The 20,606-nt window shown below is 42.1% G+C and overlaps 2 protein-coding genes across 12 annotated transcripts in view; one reads left to right on the top strand and one right to left on the bottom strand.

Moving 5' to 3' along the window:
- Window positions 1-19,819, bottom strand: part of RBKS (ribokinase) — a 100,981-nt gene extending 81,162 nt beyond the window's left edge. For 2 of the 7 annotated variants that reach the window (XM_045447313.1, XM_045447312.1), the window contains exons 1-3: window positions 19,599-19,799; window positions 17,230-17,358; window positions 3,291-3,423 (exon numbers count right to left, since the gene is read on the bottom strand). In XM_045447313.1, the coding sequence (XP_045303269.1) occupies window positions 3,291-3,423; window positions 17,230-17,358; window positions 19,599-19,687 (351 nt within the window). In that variant the 5' untranslated portion in view covers window positions 19,688-19,799. Of the gene's footprint in view, window positions 1-3,290; window positions 3,424-17,229; window positions 17,359-19,598 lie in introns of those variants that run through there. The other 5 variants (XM_045447314.1, XM_045447316.1, XM_045447317.1 and 2 more) reach the window with 5 other exon arrangements.
- The window catches only part of BABAM2 (BRISC and BRCA1 A complex member 2), a 400,305-nt gene continuing 396,058 nt past the window's right edge, over window positions 16,360-20,606 (top strand). For 2 of the 5 annotated variants that reach the window (XM_045447308.1, XM_045447309.1), the window contains exon 1: window positions 20,059-20,184. The gene's annotated coding sequence lies outside the window, so the exon portion shown is untranslated. Of the gene's footprint in view, window positions 16,385-19,917; window positions 20,185-20,606 lie in introns of those variants that run through there. The other 3 variants (XM_045447307.1, XM_045447310.1, XM_045447306.1) reach the window with 3 other exon arrangements.

Raw genomic sequence — 20,606 nt, 5'->3', positions numbered from 1 at the left:
GCCATCAGTCTTACTTCACCAGAGCTTGAATTTTAGTTTGTTGCAGGGTAGTAGTAGGTAAGTTAATGTTGCTAAGAAAACTGTAGGAAATTTTCTACCTGTTTTTCTTTTGCTCCATCTGTTCATTTTTATCTGGAGTAATGTCATGATTTTGGTTCCCACTTGAAAGTCGTCATCTTTAAAAAACTGCTATACAGCAGGTTGGCTAATTTACTTAACAAGAAAATACTTCACCAATGGAAAAAAATATCAAGGTTAATGGATAATGATACCTTCTACTATAAAAGATATTTTTCTTAAAAAAATTTTTTTGTAATGTTTATTTTTGAGAGAGAGAGAGAGAGACATATATAGCGTGAGGGGGGAAGGGGCATAGAGACAGGGAGGCACAGAATCTGAAGCAGGCTCCAGGCTCTGAGCTGTCAGCACAGAGCCTGATGTGGGGCTCGAATTCACGAACTGTGGGATTATGACCTGAGCTGAAGTTGGACACTTAACCGACTGAGCCACCCAGGCGCACCAATTTTTCTTAAAAAAATTTTTTTTTAATGTTTGTTTATTTTTAAGAGAAAGAGCATGAGCAGGGGAGGGACAGGGAGAGAGATGGAGACACAAAGACCAAAGCAGGCTTCAGGCTCTGAGCTGTCAGCACAGAGTTTGAGGCAGGGCTCAAACCCACAAGCTGTGAGATCATGACCTGAGCTGAAGTTGGATGCTCAACCGACTGAGCCACCCAGGCACCCCTAAGATATTTTTCTCTTTAACAGGTCTAAGAATACTGTAAAGTCAGTTAAGTGTCTGACTCTTGGTCTCAGCTTAGGTCTTGATCTCAGAGTTGTGAGTTCAAGCCCCACGTTGGGCTCTACGCTGGGCATGAAATCTACTTAAAAAAATGTCTATATCTATATATATATATCTATATCCATATCTATACCTATATCAAATACATCACCTATCTATCTACATATATCTATAGACATCTACAGATATATAAAGAAGTCTAAGAACATTAAGCTAAAGAAATATGTGTCTAAAGGTTCCAGGTTATCTAAGCAAAAGCACCCCGTATGGGTTTTGGCTGAAGCCATGCTTTCTTATCCTCTCTGTACAGATACCCATGCTGAAGCCTTGCATGGGGCTGGACAGCAGATGACTGCATCAGGGGCACAGTAGATATAAAGCACTTTCCAAACTGCACAGGTGTTAACACAAACTGTCATACACGGACTGGAATAAAACAGCACCACTGCTTTATCAAACTCCTAGCTGTAACATTTCCCCAAATACAGCCCTCTGCTGTCTATTCCTCTCACATCCACTCCTGATGGTTGCATGATTCACTTCCCAAGTTCACTTCCACAACTCAAATATTTCTATTTTGCGTTTCTCTTTGCCTCAAATTCAACAGACCCAAAATAACACCAATCTCAATCTTCGAGTTGGATGAGATCCCAGGGGACATCCAATTTTGACTTTCATGGCTACATGAATAGCATTTATGAAGCTTCCAAGAGGGGTTCTCTAATCTCTCCTTTTACGGCTCCGCTCTAGGGAACTCCTCTCTTCCCAGAGCAGCCATTTTTGGTACTTTGCTTCCAATACCCATTCTCCGTCCACGTTTTCCCAGCCAGGAAATATCGTCCTCTTTCCAGTTCCCAAGCCCCCGTTAAGTCAGCACCATCTGATGACTCCCCAAACCCTTCATTTCTAATCAAGTACAGGAGAGGTCAGGCCTACAGCTCCCTCTCCTTGCCCCACAATTCCTAGCATGTAATGGGTCATCAATAATTCATGGATGATTGACACTTAAAATCTATCAAGAGTTCAACCTTAGCAAACGAGGGTTTCTTACTTTGAATCTTGTGCTTCATGTGATGTTTTTGATCAAACAGCCAGATGAGAATTGTATCGTGTTAATCATAAATTAGAAATAAAACTGCAGTTCATTAGCAGATGAAATGATAATCGCTTATCGTTTGTACATCATTTAAAGACTCCCATGGAGAGAAGAGTGCTGTGTGCACTGGGAAGTGACATTTCAGAGACATTTTGGTAAAAATGACCCAGCCTACAGGAGAGGGCTCATTCTTTTAAATTTCTCAGATTCCTCTTATCTTTTACTGTGTAGACCGAGTCTAGCTTTTCTAAAGTAAATGATCTTTTTTGTTACACCAGTGATGCAAGCACCTTAAAATTTCATTAAACATGCAAACATTGAACCTCTGGCAGCCAATTTTGTCTTATTTTCAAATAATTTCAGAGAGATGGATAGAAATAGGGGATATTTTACATATCATTTCCTTATATTCCTGCAAAAAGAATTATGCCTAAGAATTAGTTATGGGTAGTTCAGTAAAGCCCAGATTCCTTTCTGATCCAAGGGCTAGCATTAGAAGAAATAACTTAAGAGCTACACGAGTGAATCACAAGTTATTACACCGACTTTCCAAGAGCTGTGTTGCAGCGAAAACTGCTAAAAGCAGGATTAACTTCTGTCGTTCAGAAGCTGGCATACAGAAACTCAGTGGGGCAGGCGAATTCCTCTCACTTCTCATCCTTCACTTGGAAGCCCAGCAAGTTAAAGACGTGCATAATTAAGTTATTTGAGGACTGCTACTTCCCAGAGGACACACTGAGGTAGATAGCAATCTAAAGGACAAGGAAGATTATCCTCTCCTATTTAAATCTTTAACAAGGAACTACCAAAAAAAAAAAAACCAAAACAAAACAAAACAAAAAACAAACCAGATACTCAAAAGCAAGTACATGTAAATGCGTGTTTCCAGCAGCATATTCACAATAGTCAAGAGGTGGAAACAGCTCAAGTGTCCATCAACAGACAAATGGATAGACAGATAATGGTATGTACAATGGGATATTATTCCGCCACAAAAGGAAAAAAAAATAGTACATGCTATAAGGTAGATGGACTTTGAAAATACTATGTTAGGTGAAATAAGCCAGACACAAAATGTCGCGTATCCTAGGATTCCATTTCTAGGAATTATCCAAATAGATAAATCCACAGAGACAGATGGTGGTTGTGAGGGTCTGGGGGTGGGAGTGGGGTGGGGGGGGGATGGGGAGAAACTGCTTAATGGTAAGGAATTTTACTTTGGAATGATAGAATTGTTCTGGAACTAAAGAGAATAGCGGTTGTCCAACAACACTGGGAATGTACCAAATGGCACTGAATTGTTCACTTTCAAACGGTTAAAAAATAAAAACAACTCAAATCTTAAAAACAGACTCTTGCCTCTAGGAGCCTCTCCACTGTAGTTTACACTTACCTTGCATACCATGGATGTCTTTGCTCCGAGCCTAGCAGCTTGGACACACTGGTTGGCACCTTTCCCTCCAAAGCCAATAAAAAACTTATGTCCATGAATGGTTTCACCAGTTTTGGGCAAACGAGAAGTAAGGCTATCATAATTTAAAAAGAGAAGGAAAAAAGGCACATTGGTAACTGCAATCACTTTAAGTTCTTCAGAAGAGAGAAGGAAGGTTCTCTGAAGGAGCTCTAGTCTTAGCAATCAGAAGCAGAGATTATCTTTTCCTTTAAGGTAACATTCAGGGCGCCTGGGTGGCTCAGTTGGTTTGGCGTCTGACTTCAGCTCACGTCATGATCTCATGGTTCATGAGTTCAAGACCCACACTGGGTTCTCTGCTGTCAGCGCAGAGCCCGCTTCAGATCCTCTGTCTCCCTCTCTCCCTGCCCCTCCCCTGGCTTGCCCTCCCTCTGTCTTTCTCTCTCAAAAATAAACAAACATAAAAAAGCGATAGCACTCAGTGGTTGGCATCACCTTCTAGAATGCATCTGCTGACGGGATTCTTTACTTCCCTACAGCCCCACAGCCACGCTACTGAAGCTCCACTTCAGATGACAGTTCCTAGTGTCTGTACTGCATCAGGGGTGTTCGTAGGTGCCTTTGTTTTCCATGATGGGGAGCTTTTAGAGGGAGGTTAACTTCAGATTTCTGCTTCTCAGTGCCCCCAGCACAGACCTTAATTCACCATGGGACTTGATAAATGAGATCAAGTTAATGTGTGTTTCTGTACAGATTGATCTGGTCACTTTAACAAGAGGTAGGAAGTGTAGCAGGATTCTGGTACCCATGTTCAGGACCTACGGAGAAGGAGGAAGTTTCAATTCTAGGCACTAAGGAATCACACTTGTTTCCTTGCAGGTGGGGTGGGAGTGGGGCATTTCAGTGATAGGATCAGGTGTTAGCCCCAGTCCCTCCTGTTTACCGCCCATTTCATGTACTGACTCAAAAATAGCATCTATTAAAAAACAAAAACAAAAAATGGAGTCTAAAGAACCTAGTTTAAAATTTTTACTATAGGAAATTTCAAACATACAAAACTAGAGAAAACAGTATATTAACTTCTCTACCCCCATGCCCTCATCATCCAGATTCAACTACTGTCAACTCCTAGCCAATCTTGTTTCCGTCTGCATTTTTAGGGACTTCTCCAAGAGCTAAGGATTTTTTTTACTGACCTGTTACTGCCTAATGAGGGTAGTACTAAAGGAGACAAAAAGTCAGGGTAAAAGGTTTTCTCCAGGATATGATTTTCGTAACATCAAAGTGGAAAATGTGAAGAAACAAATCTTTGAAGGACAGAAGACTTGAGAATGGAAAGAGCCCTTGGTATAAGGGCAAGTGAAGAAGATGGGCACCAGTGGCATGAGGACCGGGTGGCCACAAAGAAGTCGGCTAGACGGACCAGATGGGAGGATGGCAGGTGTGACCAAAAAGGTTAATTAGCTTTAGTTGGGAAAGAAAGGCCAAGAGAGCAGTTCACGACAGCAAGTCAATTGAGAACCTACTCTGTCCTGGCAGATTTGCAATTTATATTCATTTCCCACCTAGGCTGTGATCTTTCTGAAGCCAGTTCTTATTCCTAATTATAGAGTAACAGAACAATGCCAATTCCTACAGGTCACTAACAGCCTGTTTGCAATGGAATGACTGATGGCTAATGCCAAGAACACGTGACTGTGTTGAGAACAACCAAGTTCAACCTGTGCACCTCCTTTATGTGGTTCTAAAAAATCTCAATAAACTGGGCTAAATGACTCCATTCCCAAGCAGTGCAGTGTCAAATACGGTTATTTGAGATTCAAAAGAGACTCATCAATAATTTGAAAACATTCTATTCCACTCCTCCCCTTTCAATTCTATTTTTATCTCCTATTCTAAATGCATTTATAGTACTGATGAAAAAAATCCATCTACAAGGTTCACTTCTGAAAAAGGTACTCAATCAAGAGAAAAATGGTTTTAATGTAATGTTATTATCCTGTCATTTAATTTAGCAATGACAAGTGATGATGAGATTTTGATTTGCATCAGAAATCTTAAACATTTTAGGATTCTGTTATGAACAGGCAATGATGAGTAATCTGTGCGACTGAGTATGTGAATTCTTGGCTTATTGATGCTGCTACAAACAACATCCATAACAACCTCAAAAAGAAAAAAAAATATCCAATGTGGCTAAAAACAGGCAAATAACTTAATTAGTAAGACTGTCGGTAAAGAAACTTATGATTTCCACTATATTCATAGTTAGATCTGGGTCACAATTCACTGGTTTGAATCAGGTATATTTTTTTATTATTGACTGTGGGAAATCATGAAAAATATATCAGCAGATGATTATTGGGATGTATATATATGGGACGGAGGAGTGAAATCGGGGGTACAGTGTGTATGTGTTTGACGTGAGAGCAGATGGCTGGGATTTAAACTCCTTTCTAAACAACTTATATTAACACAAGCACTGTGCTAATTTAGCCATCACTGAAATTTCTCACTCCTTTGGAACCCTACCCTTTTCTTTCTGCATCTATGCCCTACTCTTCTTTCTTTCTTCCTTTAACTGTGGACTTTCCCTGTGTGAGGACAAGGACCAAGTCTGTCATGTTCTCCATTTTATCCGGAGGGCTCGCCACTTAGCATGGGGTTGATAAAATATTTGACTGAGTGAATTTTTAAAAGAGTTTTCCCTTGTCTCTGAAGGGTGGCAGGAAATGCCACCCTAAAATACAACTGGGGGACAAGACATGCTGCCCAAATACGCCACTTCGGTATATTGATTACGTTGAGCGGTAGGCACGTGAAAAGTAGCAAATGGAGGGAGAGGCTTTCTCTGAACTGCCCTTATCTGCCTACAGACCAGTCCCCCGAAAGGACTCAATGGCCATGAATCCCCTCCCCAGGAGTTTCATCCACCAGCAAGGATGGACTCCTGTCACAGGAGAGGAGGCTAGAAGTCAACATCACACCCAGATAAACGTTGTCACAAATGTTGTCTTATCTATTTGTTCTACTGAGGGCTAGTTCGTCTTTCCTAAGCCATTTGCTCTCCCCCTAAGAAGCCTCCTTCCTTCCTCCCCCTTTCCTATTAAGAATCCTGAATTCCTAATCGCCTTGGGGAGTTACTCATTTTCCTCTGGGTATTTCCCATGTATACCTGGGGGATGCAGGCCAGTAAACTTGTTTTTCTCCTGTTAATCTTTTATTCCTGGGGTCTCAGCCAAGAACTGAGAAGGGTAGAGGGAAAATTATTTTTCCTCCCCTACATCTCTTTTCTGTCTCCCCTGTGTAGCATCCATTCTTACTTCTGAACTGCGGACGTGGAGGTGTTGATGAAAGGGAAGGAGACCGGCAGGGATGTTCAATTGTCTGGCAATGACAATTTCATGTTCTACCAGACCTCGCCCACTGCATTCCCAATGTTAGCAGCCACTCCTGTCCTCTAAGCAGGAACTGTAACTAGCACTCATAGTATCATTCCTTCATTCATGCATTCATTCAACAAATGTTCTATTTAAAAAAAAATCTTTTTTAGGTTTATTTATTTTTGAGAGACAGAGCACAAGCGGGGGATGGGCAGAGAGAAAAGGAGACACAGAATCCGAGCTGTCAGCACCGAGCCCGACGCGGGGCTCGAACTCACGAACCGCGAGATCATAACCTGAGCTGAAGTCGGAAGCTCAATCGACGGAGCCACCCCGGCACCCCTCAACAAATGTTCTATTGGTATTTTCCAGTATACCTCTACAGGACAAAATCAACTTGCTGACAATGTAGTAAGACCTAACTCTGATGCAAGTAATACATGAGTGAAAACAAACAAACAAAAACCTGTCAGAGCACGAGGTTAGTATGATCTGATTCATGTTTGTTTGTTTGTTTGTTTTAAGATCAAATTGGCTTTATTAAGCGATTCGTGAATCAGGGCAGCATCTAGCAAGTAGAGGGGACCTCCCCAACTCACGGTTTTTTAAAATAAAAAGATGTATGTACATGTTCTTACAGGATATGTAAATGCGCAGAAAATGAAATGTTAATGACAAGCATCCATGAAAAGGGTGGAGAGAGGGAGCAAAAGTTCATGTTTTACTTTATATACTTCAGCAGAGAGGTATGTGCAACAAGAATATATCTGTGCATTATGGGAGGCCACTGATTACTACTTCAGATTCATCTGGCATCCCTGCATCCCTGCCACCACTTCTTCCTGGGCTCCCGCTGGCTTCTTGCGGGTGCCACCTGCCCAACTGAGCCTTGCCCAATGCCAGTCTTTCCATTCCAGGGGTCTGTTTCTTTGTTTTGGTTCCCCAGGCTGTCCCGCAGCATCGAGCGACCACTTGAACACGTCAGGTATCTTTGTATAGGCTTTTCTTGCTCCCTGGATTACAGACCCGCACAGTTTATGTGCACTGAAGCCTTTGTCTTGTGCCCTTTCTCTTGAACCCAGACTAAGACAGTTTACTGCTTATTTTTTTAAGGGTAAAGGAACTGGAGTGGAAAGCACTAGAAAGTTAGTTACAGTTGCCGATAGGCAGAAGCATTTCTGAATTATAAATCCTCATTGACCTTGGATTAGGCTTTCCTCTCTCTTATGAAATATCATGAAATTAAGGTCTGGTTCAAGAAAGGATCTACACAAGGCACCATCCCCTCGATGAAAGCATTGCTATGATTCGCCCCAATTCAAACATAAAGTTTAGCAGGGCGCCAAAGACAAATTAAATTGCTCAAAGGAAACTAAAGAGGGAGGAGTACTGGTAGTTAATACACCATTGCTACCATTTAAAAATTAAGAACGGTGTATTTCTGAATGGGGGAGAAAACCCAAACAGAGAAAACCAGTCATAAGAAATATATTTGAATTTAAAACAAATTAGTAGCTTTAAAAATGTCACATTTTAAAGTTGCACAGGAGAAAACACTGCTAACTGTTCAGAGATGGCCCCTCAGTCTTCTGGGCCTTGAGAGGCCATGAGGTTAGAGCCTCGTTGTGCAAGGCAGCAGGCCTGAGCCGCTTACTGATGTATTACCTTTGACAGCTTTTCCCTCTTTGAACCAGCTTCTTCTCTTGCAAAACAGGTTTAATAATACTTGTCAACTCCTTAAATGCCTGGGTTTTGTGCTCTGAGTTATTTCACTGACAGGTGTTATCAGAACAACTAATCAATTGCTTTTAGCTTCTTGACAATGATGTGTTTGTTAGATTCTTAGAGATGATTCATACCAAGGGAAGGAATGACCTAGTGAAACAGGGATGAGAAGTCTTTTGACCAAAGAGGTCACCCTATGCGGGCTCCAGCCAAAAGTCAAGGAATATGTCACTTTTTGGCTTTTTTCTTTCTATCCTTCCGTCTTTTGGCTGCAAGCTTCTGACACACTGGATGCCTCTATCTCTATGATGGGGAATTGCACTATTATTGCCCAATTAAAATTCATTATTTATTATTCCTACTGCCTGTATTCTTCAACCGTATCTGTTCTTCTCAGCATTTGTGTGGGTCACATTTACAGAAATGAGAGTCATTTCCAAACCAACTTAGTGCTATCTCTTTCCAGCTCTGTAAAAAGAACTTAGCCTCCCAACTAAAACTTCATTATGTGGTTCCCAACCCTAAATTTGCAGACAAAGGGCTTATTTAAGGGAATGAAAGCTGAATTATGCTTGAAACTTTTTTTTTTTTTTTAACTGATTTTGGCTGCTAATCCTATCTTTTCCTGGTAAACCAGTCTGTGGCTAAAAAGTAGTTTTGCCTGAAGATGTAACTATTCTTGAACGTATAGGATACATATGAAGAATATTGGCCACAAGTGGCCAGCCTTCCAGAATGTCATATTCTTGAACGTTATTTATTCAAATTTTGCTGACGTGTGACAAAGTGTGCCAGGTACTAGGAGAACCAATGAAGAGAGTATGGTCTCCTGTGTTCTGGTCTTGTGTGGCTTCCTTCCTTCCCATCTCTGCTCAGATGTTTCCTCCTCAGAGAGGTCTTCCCACACCACCTTACAGGAGATGTCCCCATTCCCAATTTTTGTTAAGTACATATTCATTCTGACAAAGAATACTATGTTCCTGGATCAGAGACCCAGCTTTTTAATTACTCACAATTACATTAGTTCTCGGTGTCCCAATCTCCCCCAGGGTGACACGAGAGGAACTTCCAAATGATGAATTATTGGGAGTCTATATAGGAGCCCATATAGCTGCTGTCCCTCCTCCCCCCTGGGGTGGGGGAGGGGGAGAGGGAGAAAACACGACCTAGTGACCTTTGCATTGTAACCTAAATGGATCCTCGCAGGGGGAGCAGGGAGGTCTCTAGATTTATAGTCCCCAGAATGTAAATAAATGTGTCCAAGGGAGAAGTCCCTAAATCTCCCCAGAGGTGTCGGACTTGCAAGGTTTGTTTGCCATTCAAACATTCTTTAATCCTGGCGCTAGAGAGCTTTGCTCAGAAAGTCCCGATCACGCAGAGACGTGAGAACATTTATGGAGCATTGATTTCCAACGATTTTCTTCAGATCAGTATCACTACCTGACATTATAATACTCATTAATTTCTTTCCTCTTTCCCTATCTTGTTTTGGATTAACTGTATTCTACTTTACACTCACTACTGATGTGTTAACTCTCTTTTGTCTATTTTTTAAAAGATTTTAAAGTAATCTCTACACCCAACATGGGACTCAAACTTACAACTCTGAGATGCTTAGGAGTTGCATGCTCGCTACCACTTGGGCCAGCCAGGAGCCCCTCCCGTTTTTCTGTTTTTAAAAGTGACAATGAGCATCTTTTAACTTATCACAGCTTATTTTCAAACATTACTATACCACTTTACTTACAAGTGTAATTTACTTTACGATTGTATTTTTTCATTTCTCTTCCTATCCTTTGTGCTATTATTGTTACATACTTTTCTATATTATACAAACCTTACAATACTGTTATTTTTGCTTAAACTACCAATTGCCTTTAAAGAAATTAAGAAATAGAAGTAAGTCTTTGTATTTGCCATTTCTGGGCTCTTCATTCCTTTGGGTAGACCTGAGTTTCCATCTAGTATCATTTTGGTTCCACCTAAAGAACTTCAATATTTATTGCAGTGTGAGTTTCTGGTGATAAGTTCTCTCAGGTATTGTTTTTGTCTTTATTTCCCCTTCATATCGGAAAGATACAGAATTCTATGTAGATTATTTTTGAAGCACTTTAGAGATTTTTTTTTTTTTTGTGGCTTGCATTGTTTCTGACAAGAAGTCTGCATTCAATCTTTGTCCCCTTACATATGTAATGTCTGTTTCGGAGACTTTTAAGAGTTTCTAATTGGTTTGCAGGAATGTGATTACAATGTGCTTTGTTGTTTACAGTATGCTTATCCTGCTTGGGGTTCATTGAAATTCTTAGATCTGTATATTTATAATTTTCATGAAATTTGAAAAAACTTCAGCCATTATGTCTTCAAATATTGTTTTGTGCCTCACCCACTCTTAGACTCCAATTACACAAATGACAGATTCCTTGTCTCAAATCACAAAGGCTCTGTGCATTTTGGTCATTTTCTTCTCTATGCTTCAATTTAGATGCTATCTCTTACTATCTTCAAGTATACTGATCCTTTTGTAATGTCTACAAAAGATAAGCCCATCAAAAGAATTTTTCATTTCTTAAACTTCTATTTGGTTCTTTTATATATCTTCCACTTTTCTACTCACTGTATTTGTGTTTTTCTTTAAATCACTGAGCATTTTATAACGGTTCTTTTAAAATCCCTTTCTGCTAATTCCACCATCCCTGCCATTTCTGCAGGTCAATTTTGATTGATTTCCCCCCCCCTTGGTTATGGATTACATTTTCTTGATTCTTTGCATGGCTATTGATTTTTGATTGGAGGCTGAATATTTCAAAGGTTACACTGTTGAGTGTCTTAATTCTGTTGTATTTTTCCAAAGGGTTGAACTTTTTTTTTGGGCATCTAAATAATTTGTGGATCTGTTTGATCCTTTAAGGATTGTTTTTGTGATTTATTAGAAGAGTTTAGAGTAGCCTTTACTTTAGGGCACGTTTACCCCTTAAGTAAGGATCTCTTAAGATCCCAGAGATCCTTCTGGGATCTCTACTGAATGCTCCAGGGGTTCAATAATGTTTCTGGCTGAATAGTATGTGATACCTGGGAAATGTTCAGCTTAGAGCTCTCCAGTAGTGGCCAGGCTTTGTGGAGTCTCTATGTATGTCCATTTAGTATTTAGACTCAAGGGGACTCCTATGCAGATTTCTGGACCTTTCCCCGATTAGCTCCTTCCTCACTAGTGCATGTTCCCTCAATTTCTAGCTACCTTAGTCTCCCTAAACTATGAAATCCATTTTCTCACCTCACTGATATTTGCCATGCTTTCCCCGGGTTTCTTCTCTCTGTGCCATGGTCAGTAATGTGCCTCCAGGACTCACCTGTTTGTTTCCTTTCTCTTCTGGATAACACGCCTGCTGTCCAATATCCAGCTGCTTCATAGATCTTGTCCCTTACATACCCCATTTTCTAGTTATTTATGGTGGGAAGGTTAAGTCTGGTACTAGTTACTCCATCATGGTCACAAGTAAATATTTTTGAATGAATGATCTATACCTTAAAAGACACTTCTAGAAATAGCTGGGATGACCGATGCCTCTGTACATAAATCTTACAATGAGGTGAGAGCAGAGCAAAAGTGCTGTGTATGAGTGTAGCCCAAGGAGAAAAGTAAACTAGTTATTAAACAGGAATCTGGTCAGAATAAAGGAAACAATAAGGGGCCACATCCTCTTCCATCCCTCCAATACAGGATTGAAGACTGAGTACAGACGGCACTAGGAGAGGCTAACAAGTGAAACAGTAAAAACATTATTTAAAAGTTAAAATGCCATCTGATGTCAACTAGTCTTTTTGGACAATTACACACAGACCTCCTTACTCCCGGGTGAGCAAAGTTCTGGAGAGAGAATAGAAGCCTGGCTAGAGAGGTACAGAAAGACCTAATCCTGGAGCTAGAACCTGTGAGAGGAGAGGGCAGGAGAACTATGTGTGTGGATGGGGGATTAGTGAGTGGGGACGGGACAACTATAGGACGGCGTGAGGTATGTAGGAAAAGCAGGATGCAGAACAACAGAGCAGAAAAGGAACTGGCGAAGCTAAAGCATTTATCAGGGTTCCTGATGGAAAACATTTTACTTCACTGAAGAAGACAAGCAAAGTATGAATAGTGATAAATAACTACGCAACCGGTATTTTGCTTTCTATTTTGCCAATTAGTTATAGTAAACTTTAAATTTCAAAATGACTTCTGTCACCACATTGTAATTATCCAGGCTACTTCTTCCTGCCATCTGCTGGTGTAGGTTAAAGGAATACAAATGGAATTAATTTTATCCTAAGTGAAATATAATTAGAAAGATAAATCAGCGCACAAAAAAAAAAAAATGTATTCTGGAATCAATTATTAAAAATTTTAACTTATCTACTATTTTTGGGTTTTGGTGCTCATGCTTCTCCCACATTCCCATCATCGTGAATAATCAAGAATGGATTATGCTCGAACTTTACATTTGTGAGATAGGTTAGAATAGGCATTATCCTCCCTTTGGCAGCAAGTGAGCTACAGGAATACAAATCTGACCATGTTGTTCCTGTCCTTTGGGCCCTTTGCTAGTTCCCAGGGCCTACAGATAAAAACCCTAGCACTTTAGCATGGCTGATGAGTCCTTTCATCTTTGTGGTTTTTTTTTTTTTTTTTTAAGTTTCTTTATTCTGCGCGCGCGCGAGAGAGACAGTGGGGAAGGGGCAGAGAGAGAAGGGGAGAATCCCAAGCAGGCTCTGTGCTGACATCAGACAGCCCAATGTGGGGCTTGAACTCATGAACCATGAGATCATGGCCTGAGCCGAAGTCAGACACTTAACCAACTGAGCCACCCAGGCACCCCTACATCAACATCTTACATGTGACTCTTCAAAGCCCAGTAGCCGCTGTCCTCAGCACACCCACATATGCCCACATCTGTGACTTGACTTCTGTGTGTTATCCCAGCTGGCCAGAATGTACTTAATCCTTTCCTCTTTTTTGCTGGGTTAGAACCTGCTTCTTTTCTTTTTTTAAAACTTTATTTTCAGAGAGAAAACACATGTGTCTGTGCGCGAGTGGGGGAAGGGCAGAGGAGAGAGTGACTCCCAACCAGGCTCTGGGATGTCAGCGCAGAGCCCGATGACGGTTCCGGTTCCGTCTCACAAATCGTGAGATTATGATCTGAGCTGCAATCAAAAGCTGGGCGCTTAACTGACTGAGCCACCCAGGCGCTCCTGCGTATTTTCTAAAACCTGGCTCAGGAGGCATCCCACCCAGGCGCTTTTCCCTCTGCTCCTGTAGAAGCTGCGGGCACTTAACCACATCACACTACAGTGATCGATCTTTGTGTCTGCCTTCAGGAGCAATGACCATGTTTTATTAATTGCAGTATCCTTAGCACTCAGCACAGTCTCAGTCTTTGAATGCTGTACACAAGTGACCAAACTTCCGGAGCAACATTCGTCATGAAGCCTGCCCGACCTTCCTTTCCCTAGAATACAGACACTAGGGCATGAAGAGCTGACAAAGGAACGGATGACTAAAGGGACTTCTTGGTAATACCACATGGGAGGTGGGCTTGCTTTGTCATATGTAATTTACTTTTTTTTTTTTTTAAATTTTTTTTTTCAACATTTATTTATTTTTGGGACAGAGAGAGACAGAGCATGAACGGGGGAGGGGCAGAGAGAGAGGGAGACACAGAATCGGAAACAGGCTCCAGGCTCTGAGCCATCAGCCCAGAGCCCGACGCGGGGCTCGAACTCACGGACCGCGAGGATCGTGACCTGGCTGAAGTCGGACGCTTAACCGACTGCGCCACCCAGGCGCCCCTGTAATTTACTTTTTAATACATGTTTTCCTCGAAGGGACCAGAATTAGCAAATTTCCGATGAAAGATTTATTTTGATGTTAGGGAATTTGGTTGACAGAAACATTTACCAAAATACTAACTTAAAAGTTGGTAACTAATAAGCAACTTTCAAGACCAATTTAAGGAGAAGGAATAATAAAGGATATTCTATTGCTCTAACGTTGGACATGCAGGGTATTCCTCAGATTAACATTCCTCTGGCTTTTACTTTACTGAAAATGTGATGCACAAGAGAGTTTTCTGTTCTTAACATGACAGTCAAGAGGCTTCTGGGGGAATGCAGGTTAGAGGTTACTGTAATACGTTAAACACGTGTAACCTTTTCTAGGTATGGCATACATTTTTGGCTTTTTTTTTTTTTTTTTCCCTAAGTAATACATGTCCAACGTTTCATCCACTTTGGATCAAAAAGCTTCTAAATTCACTTATTCTGCCATCCAATTAAAATCTTTTGAGAATTAAGCAATCATTTCCTGACTTGCCAAGGATTAAATTTAGATGCTTGGTTGAACATGAGCCTTATCTCTCAAGCCATCGCCTTTAATTGGAGCATGTAAAAGGATAACATAGGGTTTTAGTTGACATCATAGTCTATTGCCATGGAAATGTAAACATGGGTTTGTATTCAACTTGTCTCAAAGCAAGTTTTAGGGGTACAGAGAGACTGGGAGACAGGAGATAAATTACGTAAAAAAAAATGTATGCTCTACATGTTTGAGTGCCCTCGGAGCTCAGACCCTCAGTGATCTCATCCTGCCTCACGGCCTCAAATATCATCAATACACTGATGACTCTCAAATTTATATTTCCAGCTGGACCTATCCTCTGAACTCCAAACTCCTGTATCTGTCTTGACAGTCTCAGTTGGATGTCTAACAGGCACCTCGAATCTCACACATCCACCCTGAGCTCCAGATACTGCCCTCTCTGCACCCAGTTGGCTCTGTTCACAATCTTCTGTATCTCGGCAAAGGTCAGCTTCCCTTTCTACTTGCAAAGGCCACAGAACCTGGGAATAATCCTTGACCTATCTCTAGTCCTCAGCAAATCCTGTCAGCTCTGCCTTCAAAATATAATCAAAAGATGCTCATTTCTTCCCATTGGCACTGCTTTCAAGCTACCATCATTTCTTGCCAGGATTCTTCTGACTCTGAACTGGTCTCCTCTTTTCTGCCCTTGCCTTCCTTCGGTTTATTCTCACACAGTCTCCATAGTGATGATATTAAAATGCAAATCATATTAGGTCATCTCTCTGCTCATCCTCCAGTGGCTTTTCATCTTATGCAGGGTATGACCCAACATCCTTTAATCATTAAATGCCCTCTCCCCTCCTGTTTTTCCTTCTTCAGCCACACTCAACTCGTTGTTGGTCACTGATCATAAGAGGCATGCTCCCACCTCAGGACCTTTGCATATGCTCTTCTCCTCAGTATCTGTATGGCTTGCTTCCTTTCCTCTAGGTTTTGACTCAAAATCACCTTCTCAATGAGGCTTTCTGTGGGCAATGGTCTAGAATAATTACTACTTCCATCTCCCTTTCATGCTTTATTTCCCTCCTTAGCATTTACCTAACATACTATGCATTTTACTTATTTCTATTGATACTGTCTTTTTCATTGGAATGTAAGCTCCATGAGGGGCACCTGGCTGGCTTAGTCAGTAGAACATGTAACTCTTAATTTCAGGGTTGTGAGTTCAAGCCCCACATTGGCTGATGGACTGATGGACTGTGGGGCCTACTTAAAAAAAAGAATGTAAGCTCCACAAGGCAGGGGTTTTTGGCTGTGTTTTTCATCCCTGCATCCTCTGCACTTAGGGAAATACCTGACTTAGTATAAAGTCAGGAAGTATTAGTTGAATGCACAATTTAAAAAATGGGTGATTCATGTCATAAGAAATAAAGGTTATTAGTGAGAAAGCATGATTAACAAAGATCTCTAAGCTTAATGTCTAAAATCATTCATTTGTTATTGGGTTTTCATGGAAATCTGTCTTTGGAGGAACTCTGACTTAATTTTCCACAAGGACAAGCTTGATATCTCTTAACTTTGCATTGTGGAACTTCAGAGATGACTATTCAAGAAGAGAATAATGATACACATAGGTGGGTATTAAATAATGTTCATTGTTTACCATGTTGGATGAGCTAATGATATTTTAAAATTATTAGTACACAGAGCTTACTATTCATAGCAAACTGAAATTAGACATGAAAAAAAAAAGTGGCTCATTGATTGAATTAGCAGTGTCTGGCACACAGTAATGTAATATACAAAGTGAGTTGGACTTGGATGCCGTCCAAGAGGGATTAGTTACTGAAGGAGTCTTATTTCCGAAGTGATTCTACGGTATACGCACAGGTGTCCGGGTTGGCTCCAGTTAAACTAAGAAATCAAGTAAGGAACTGTCATGAAGATACTATCTTTAGACCCGAAAATTAAAAATCCTTGGTTGTTCTTCACCCGCTTACAAAGTCAACAATGAATGCAGAGACTACAAGCCTTCGAGTGAACTGCAGATGGAAAGGGCTATCAATATCAGCCAGAATTACAGGGAGAATGATATAATGGAAGGATAAAGCTTGGGAAACATGGGTTCCAGCTTTCACTGTGCCACTAACTGGCTGTGTGAGTCGGGGTGAGTCCTCGAAGCTTAGTTACCTCACCTGTTAAATGTGGAGGATGGACTGATGGGCTTCAATGATTCCCCAAGCTCTAACTATGATAAGATTTTTTGACTTTAAGCTTAATCAATGTGGTAGACAGAATAATGTCCCCCCCCCCGCCCCGTTCCCCTCCCACCTTGCCCCAAAGACATTCACATCCTAAACCCTGAAACTTGTGAATGTTATGTGGCAAGGGAAATTAAGGTTCCTGATAAGCTAACTTAAAATAAGGACATTATCCAGAATTATCCATTTGGGCTCACTATAATCACAAGCGTTCTTACAATGTAGAAGAGGAAGGCAGAAAGTAAGCCTCAGAGTGATGCCATGTGAGAAAGACTTGACTGACCATTGCTTGCTTCGAAGATGTTGGAAGGGGCCATGAGCCAAGGAAAGCGGGCAGCCTCTTGAAGCTGGAAAACTCAAGAAAACAGATTTCCCTTAGGGCCTCCAGGAACGCAGCCCTACAGACACCTGGATTTTAGCTCAGTGAGATCTGTGTCAGACTTCTGACTTGGAGAACATTTGTATTATTTAAGCCACTAAGTTTGTTAATTTGTTACAGCAGCCATAGGAACTAACACAATCATGATAAGTACCATAACTAGCAAAGTTGGAGCCAAGTTATTACAGATGCAGGGTTTAAATGAAAATTCTATACTCAGGTATTTTGTAAAGATCTTCAGAGGCAGGAGTAATCAGAAACCATAAAAAGTTTGCAGAAAAGTCATGAGAATAGTCTCTAAGGGAATAAAATTTTTACTAGTGATTCATGGGAAGGGTAGAAACCTGGTTATTTTATAAAGGAAAGAAAATGATGAGAGAAATTAGAAAAGTTATACACCACATAACAGTTTCTTCTCTGGACCTCACTTTACTCTTTTATGAACTGAAGCGCTGGGATGAATAATCTCTAAATTCTTCTAGCACTTAAAAAAGATTTTAAAATCCTGACGGATGCTAACATGAGATGACAGGTGCCTTTGACACTCCCCCCCTCTCCAAAGTATGAAGAGCCCTCATTTTATAAAGTATAATTATCTTTAATATCTGATGGTCAAGCTTCACAGAAAACTCAGTTCAAGAAGAAAGTGGCTCTGAATTTTAACCCTGACATTTATTCAGGTCGAGTGCATGGGAAAATTGTTTAGCTTTCTTACTCTTCTGCTACTGCACCTATAAAAGTATTGGTTTTGGGGGGCCCCCGGGTGGCTGATTCGGTTAAGCATCTGACTCTTGGTTTCGGCTGGTCATGATCTCACCATTCGTGAGCTCAAGCCCCACATCAGGCTCTGCACTCATGGGGCAGAGCCTGCTTGGGATTCTCTCTCCCTCTCTCTCTGCCCTTCCTGTACTCTCTCTCTCTCTCTCAAAATAAACAACAACATAAAATAAAAGTATGGTTTTTGGCAATCACTACATCTGCCCCTAGCAGTCTCTCCCCCTTTCTACTCTTGGTCTGGAAATTTGATGACCTAGTTTATAAACATTTTAAGCAGTGTAAGACTAAATTGGTTATGTAAAGACCCTAGAACTATTTTCTAAGCAAAGCACGGGTTGTGCAGAGATTTGGTGACTTCTTTTGATTGTCCCAAGGCCTTTCTGTTAATTTTCAGGCTCTCTGCTATTGTCTGGAAAAGGAAGGTTGCAGGACAGATGAGGTCTTACTGTTGTATGCGTGACCATTTTTGATCTTTATAATGTAAAAAATATCATACCTGAAAAGCTATTCACAAAAATGTTAAATGGGAGCAATCTGAATTGGAGGATATTCTTGGGCTATCTGCTTTTTTAAAAACAATGAACATGTAGTGTTTTTAATAATCAGAAAACCATTTTTTCTCTCTTCCTTCCTTCCTTCCTATCTTTCTTTGAGTAGGCTCTACGCCCAAGGTGAACTTGAACCCACAACCCCAAGATCAAGAGTAGCGTGCTCTAAGCAATAAACCAACCAGGCACTCCGCCATTTACATTTCAAATAATGAAAAATTAGAAGGCTCTCTCCATCCTATTTTCATTCAGCATATTTTCATGATCTGATCATTGTTTTTTTAAATGGTTGTAAACACTGTGTTTGTAGGTTTTTGGTTCCCATTTGGGCTATCGTCAGGTAACCTATATACTGACACAAATAATACTAAAAGGCAAGATGTCAATATGAACTGCAGGAATGCCAACGACCAATACGGTGAAAGGTGATTGATGGACTTTTGACCTCTCTGCTCCACTCATTCAAGTTCAGGCGAATAATATCCAACCTGGTTAATGTCACTGTACAAAAAAGACTTTCCTTCACCTAGTCCTTATAAAAACCCTGCGAGATAGGCACGATCTGAGAGATAAAATGACTTAACCATTACTTAGGCTAGGCAGGGGACAGGTTCAGCAGCCTGGTCAAGAAAACAGGAGCAGCTCTTGCGGAGCCTCTAAAGTAACAGTAAGAGATTTCATTACATCCTGGCGTCTATGTTCCCCGACCTAAGAGTTACCTTTACAAACTCAAATTCTGCCTCTTCAGCGTCAGGAAGGCAGGCTGAGGGCTGGGGAAACCTGTAGCTCACCCCAAAAGCGAACACGATCGCCAAAGCCCCTGTGCCACGCACGGTCCGCCCCCTCCCGCGACCTCAGACTCGGTGTCCTGAGCCGGACTAACCTGACCAGGTCGGTCATGCAGGAGCCCACCACTACCACCGCCGCCACCTCCTCCTGCCACTGCCGGCCAGGTTCCCCAGACGCCGCCATGGCAAAAAGGAGGTGCTCTCCAACCAGGAGGCTGACCTTTGCCCTTTGTCCGACCCCGTAACCAGAAACGCCGCTCCTACGCTCCCCAACGACGCGGGCCTTCCAGACGCCCCTGCGGGTCGCCCACCTGACTGCCCGAAATAACCCCAGCCCCCCAACTGCCCTCCGTTCTTTCCGGGATGGTCTCCCTGCACCGCCTCTCGTAACAGGGCGCTTCTGAAAGTTCCAGACTCCACGCCACTCGCCACCCACGAGGCCCGCGCGGAGTAAAGACCTTTCAGGCACCGCGGGGACGCCTTTCCGAGTGCCCGGCTCGGTGCGTCCGGGGGCGCGCACGCCTCCCGGCTCGCGGGCGGCAGAGGGGGCGGGGCGGGACGTCCGGGGGCGCGCACGCATCCGGCCCGCGGTGCGCGCGCAGGTCGGTGCGTCAGTCGGGGGCGCGCTCGGGTAACCTGTACCCCACGTAGTCGCCGGTTACCGATCGGACTAAGTTCCAGGTACCTGGACTGGGGCTGGTGCGGGGAGGTTGGATCCCGAGTCGCACAGGTGGCGCTGAGGACCGTGGTTTAAGCATGCCCGGGGCTCGCGGCCTCTTCCTGTAGAGAAGGCCCCCCGTTCTAAAGATGCCCTGCTCATCCCTATCACGCTGGTCCCCGCAAGAACGAGCCCCCAAGGCCAGAGGCTGCTCTTTTTGCATATTTAGCCCGCCCCCTGGTCCCTCATTAAACTCAGACTCCTTCCTCCTGCCGGCCTGGTGAAGGGATCATACAGTTTGGGAGAGGGAGAGTATCCCTTTTTAGATGGCCCCTAGAATGGGGTGGTCATTCTTTGGGTCTGAGCCGACTTGTTTTTCTTGAATGTTGCCCCTGGACAAATTGCTTCCCCACTTAACTTCCCTCGTGCGCTGTATGACGTTGAG

Source organism: Leopardus geoffroyi, chromosome A3 (assembly GCF_018350155.1).
Source record: "Leopardus geoffroyi isolate Oge1 chromosome A3, O.geoffroyi_Oge1_pat1.0, whole genome shotgun sequence".
Classification (NCBI taxonomy): Eukaryota; Metazoa; Chordata; class Mammalia; order Carnivora; family Felidae; genus Leopardus; species Leopardus geoffroyi.
This window is presented reverse-complemented; position numbering and strand designations above follow the sequence as displayed.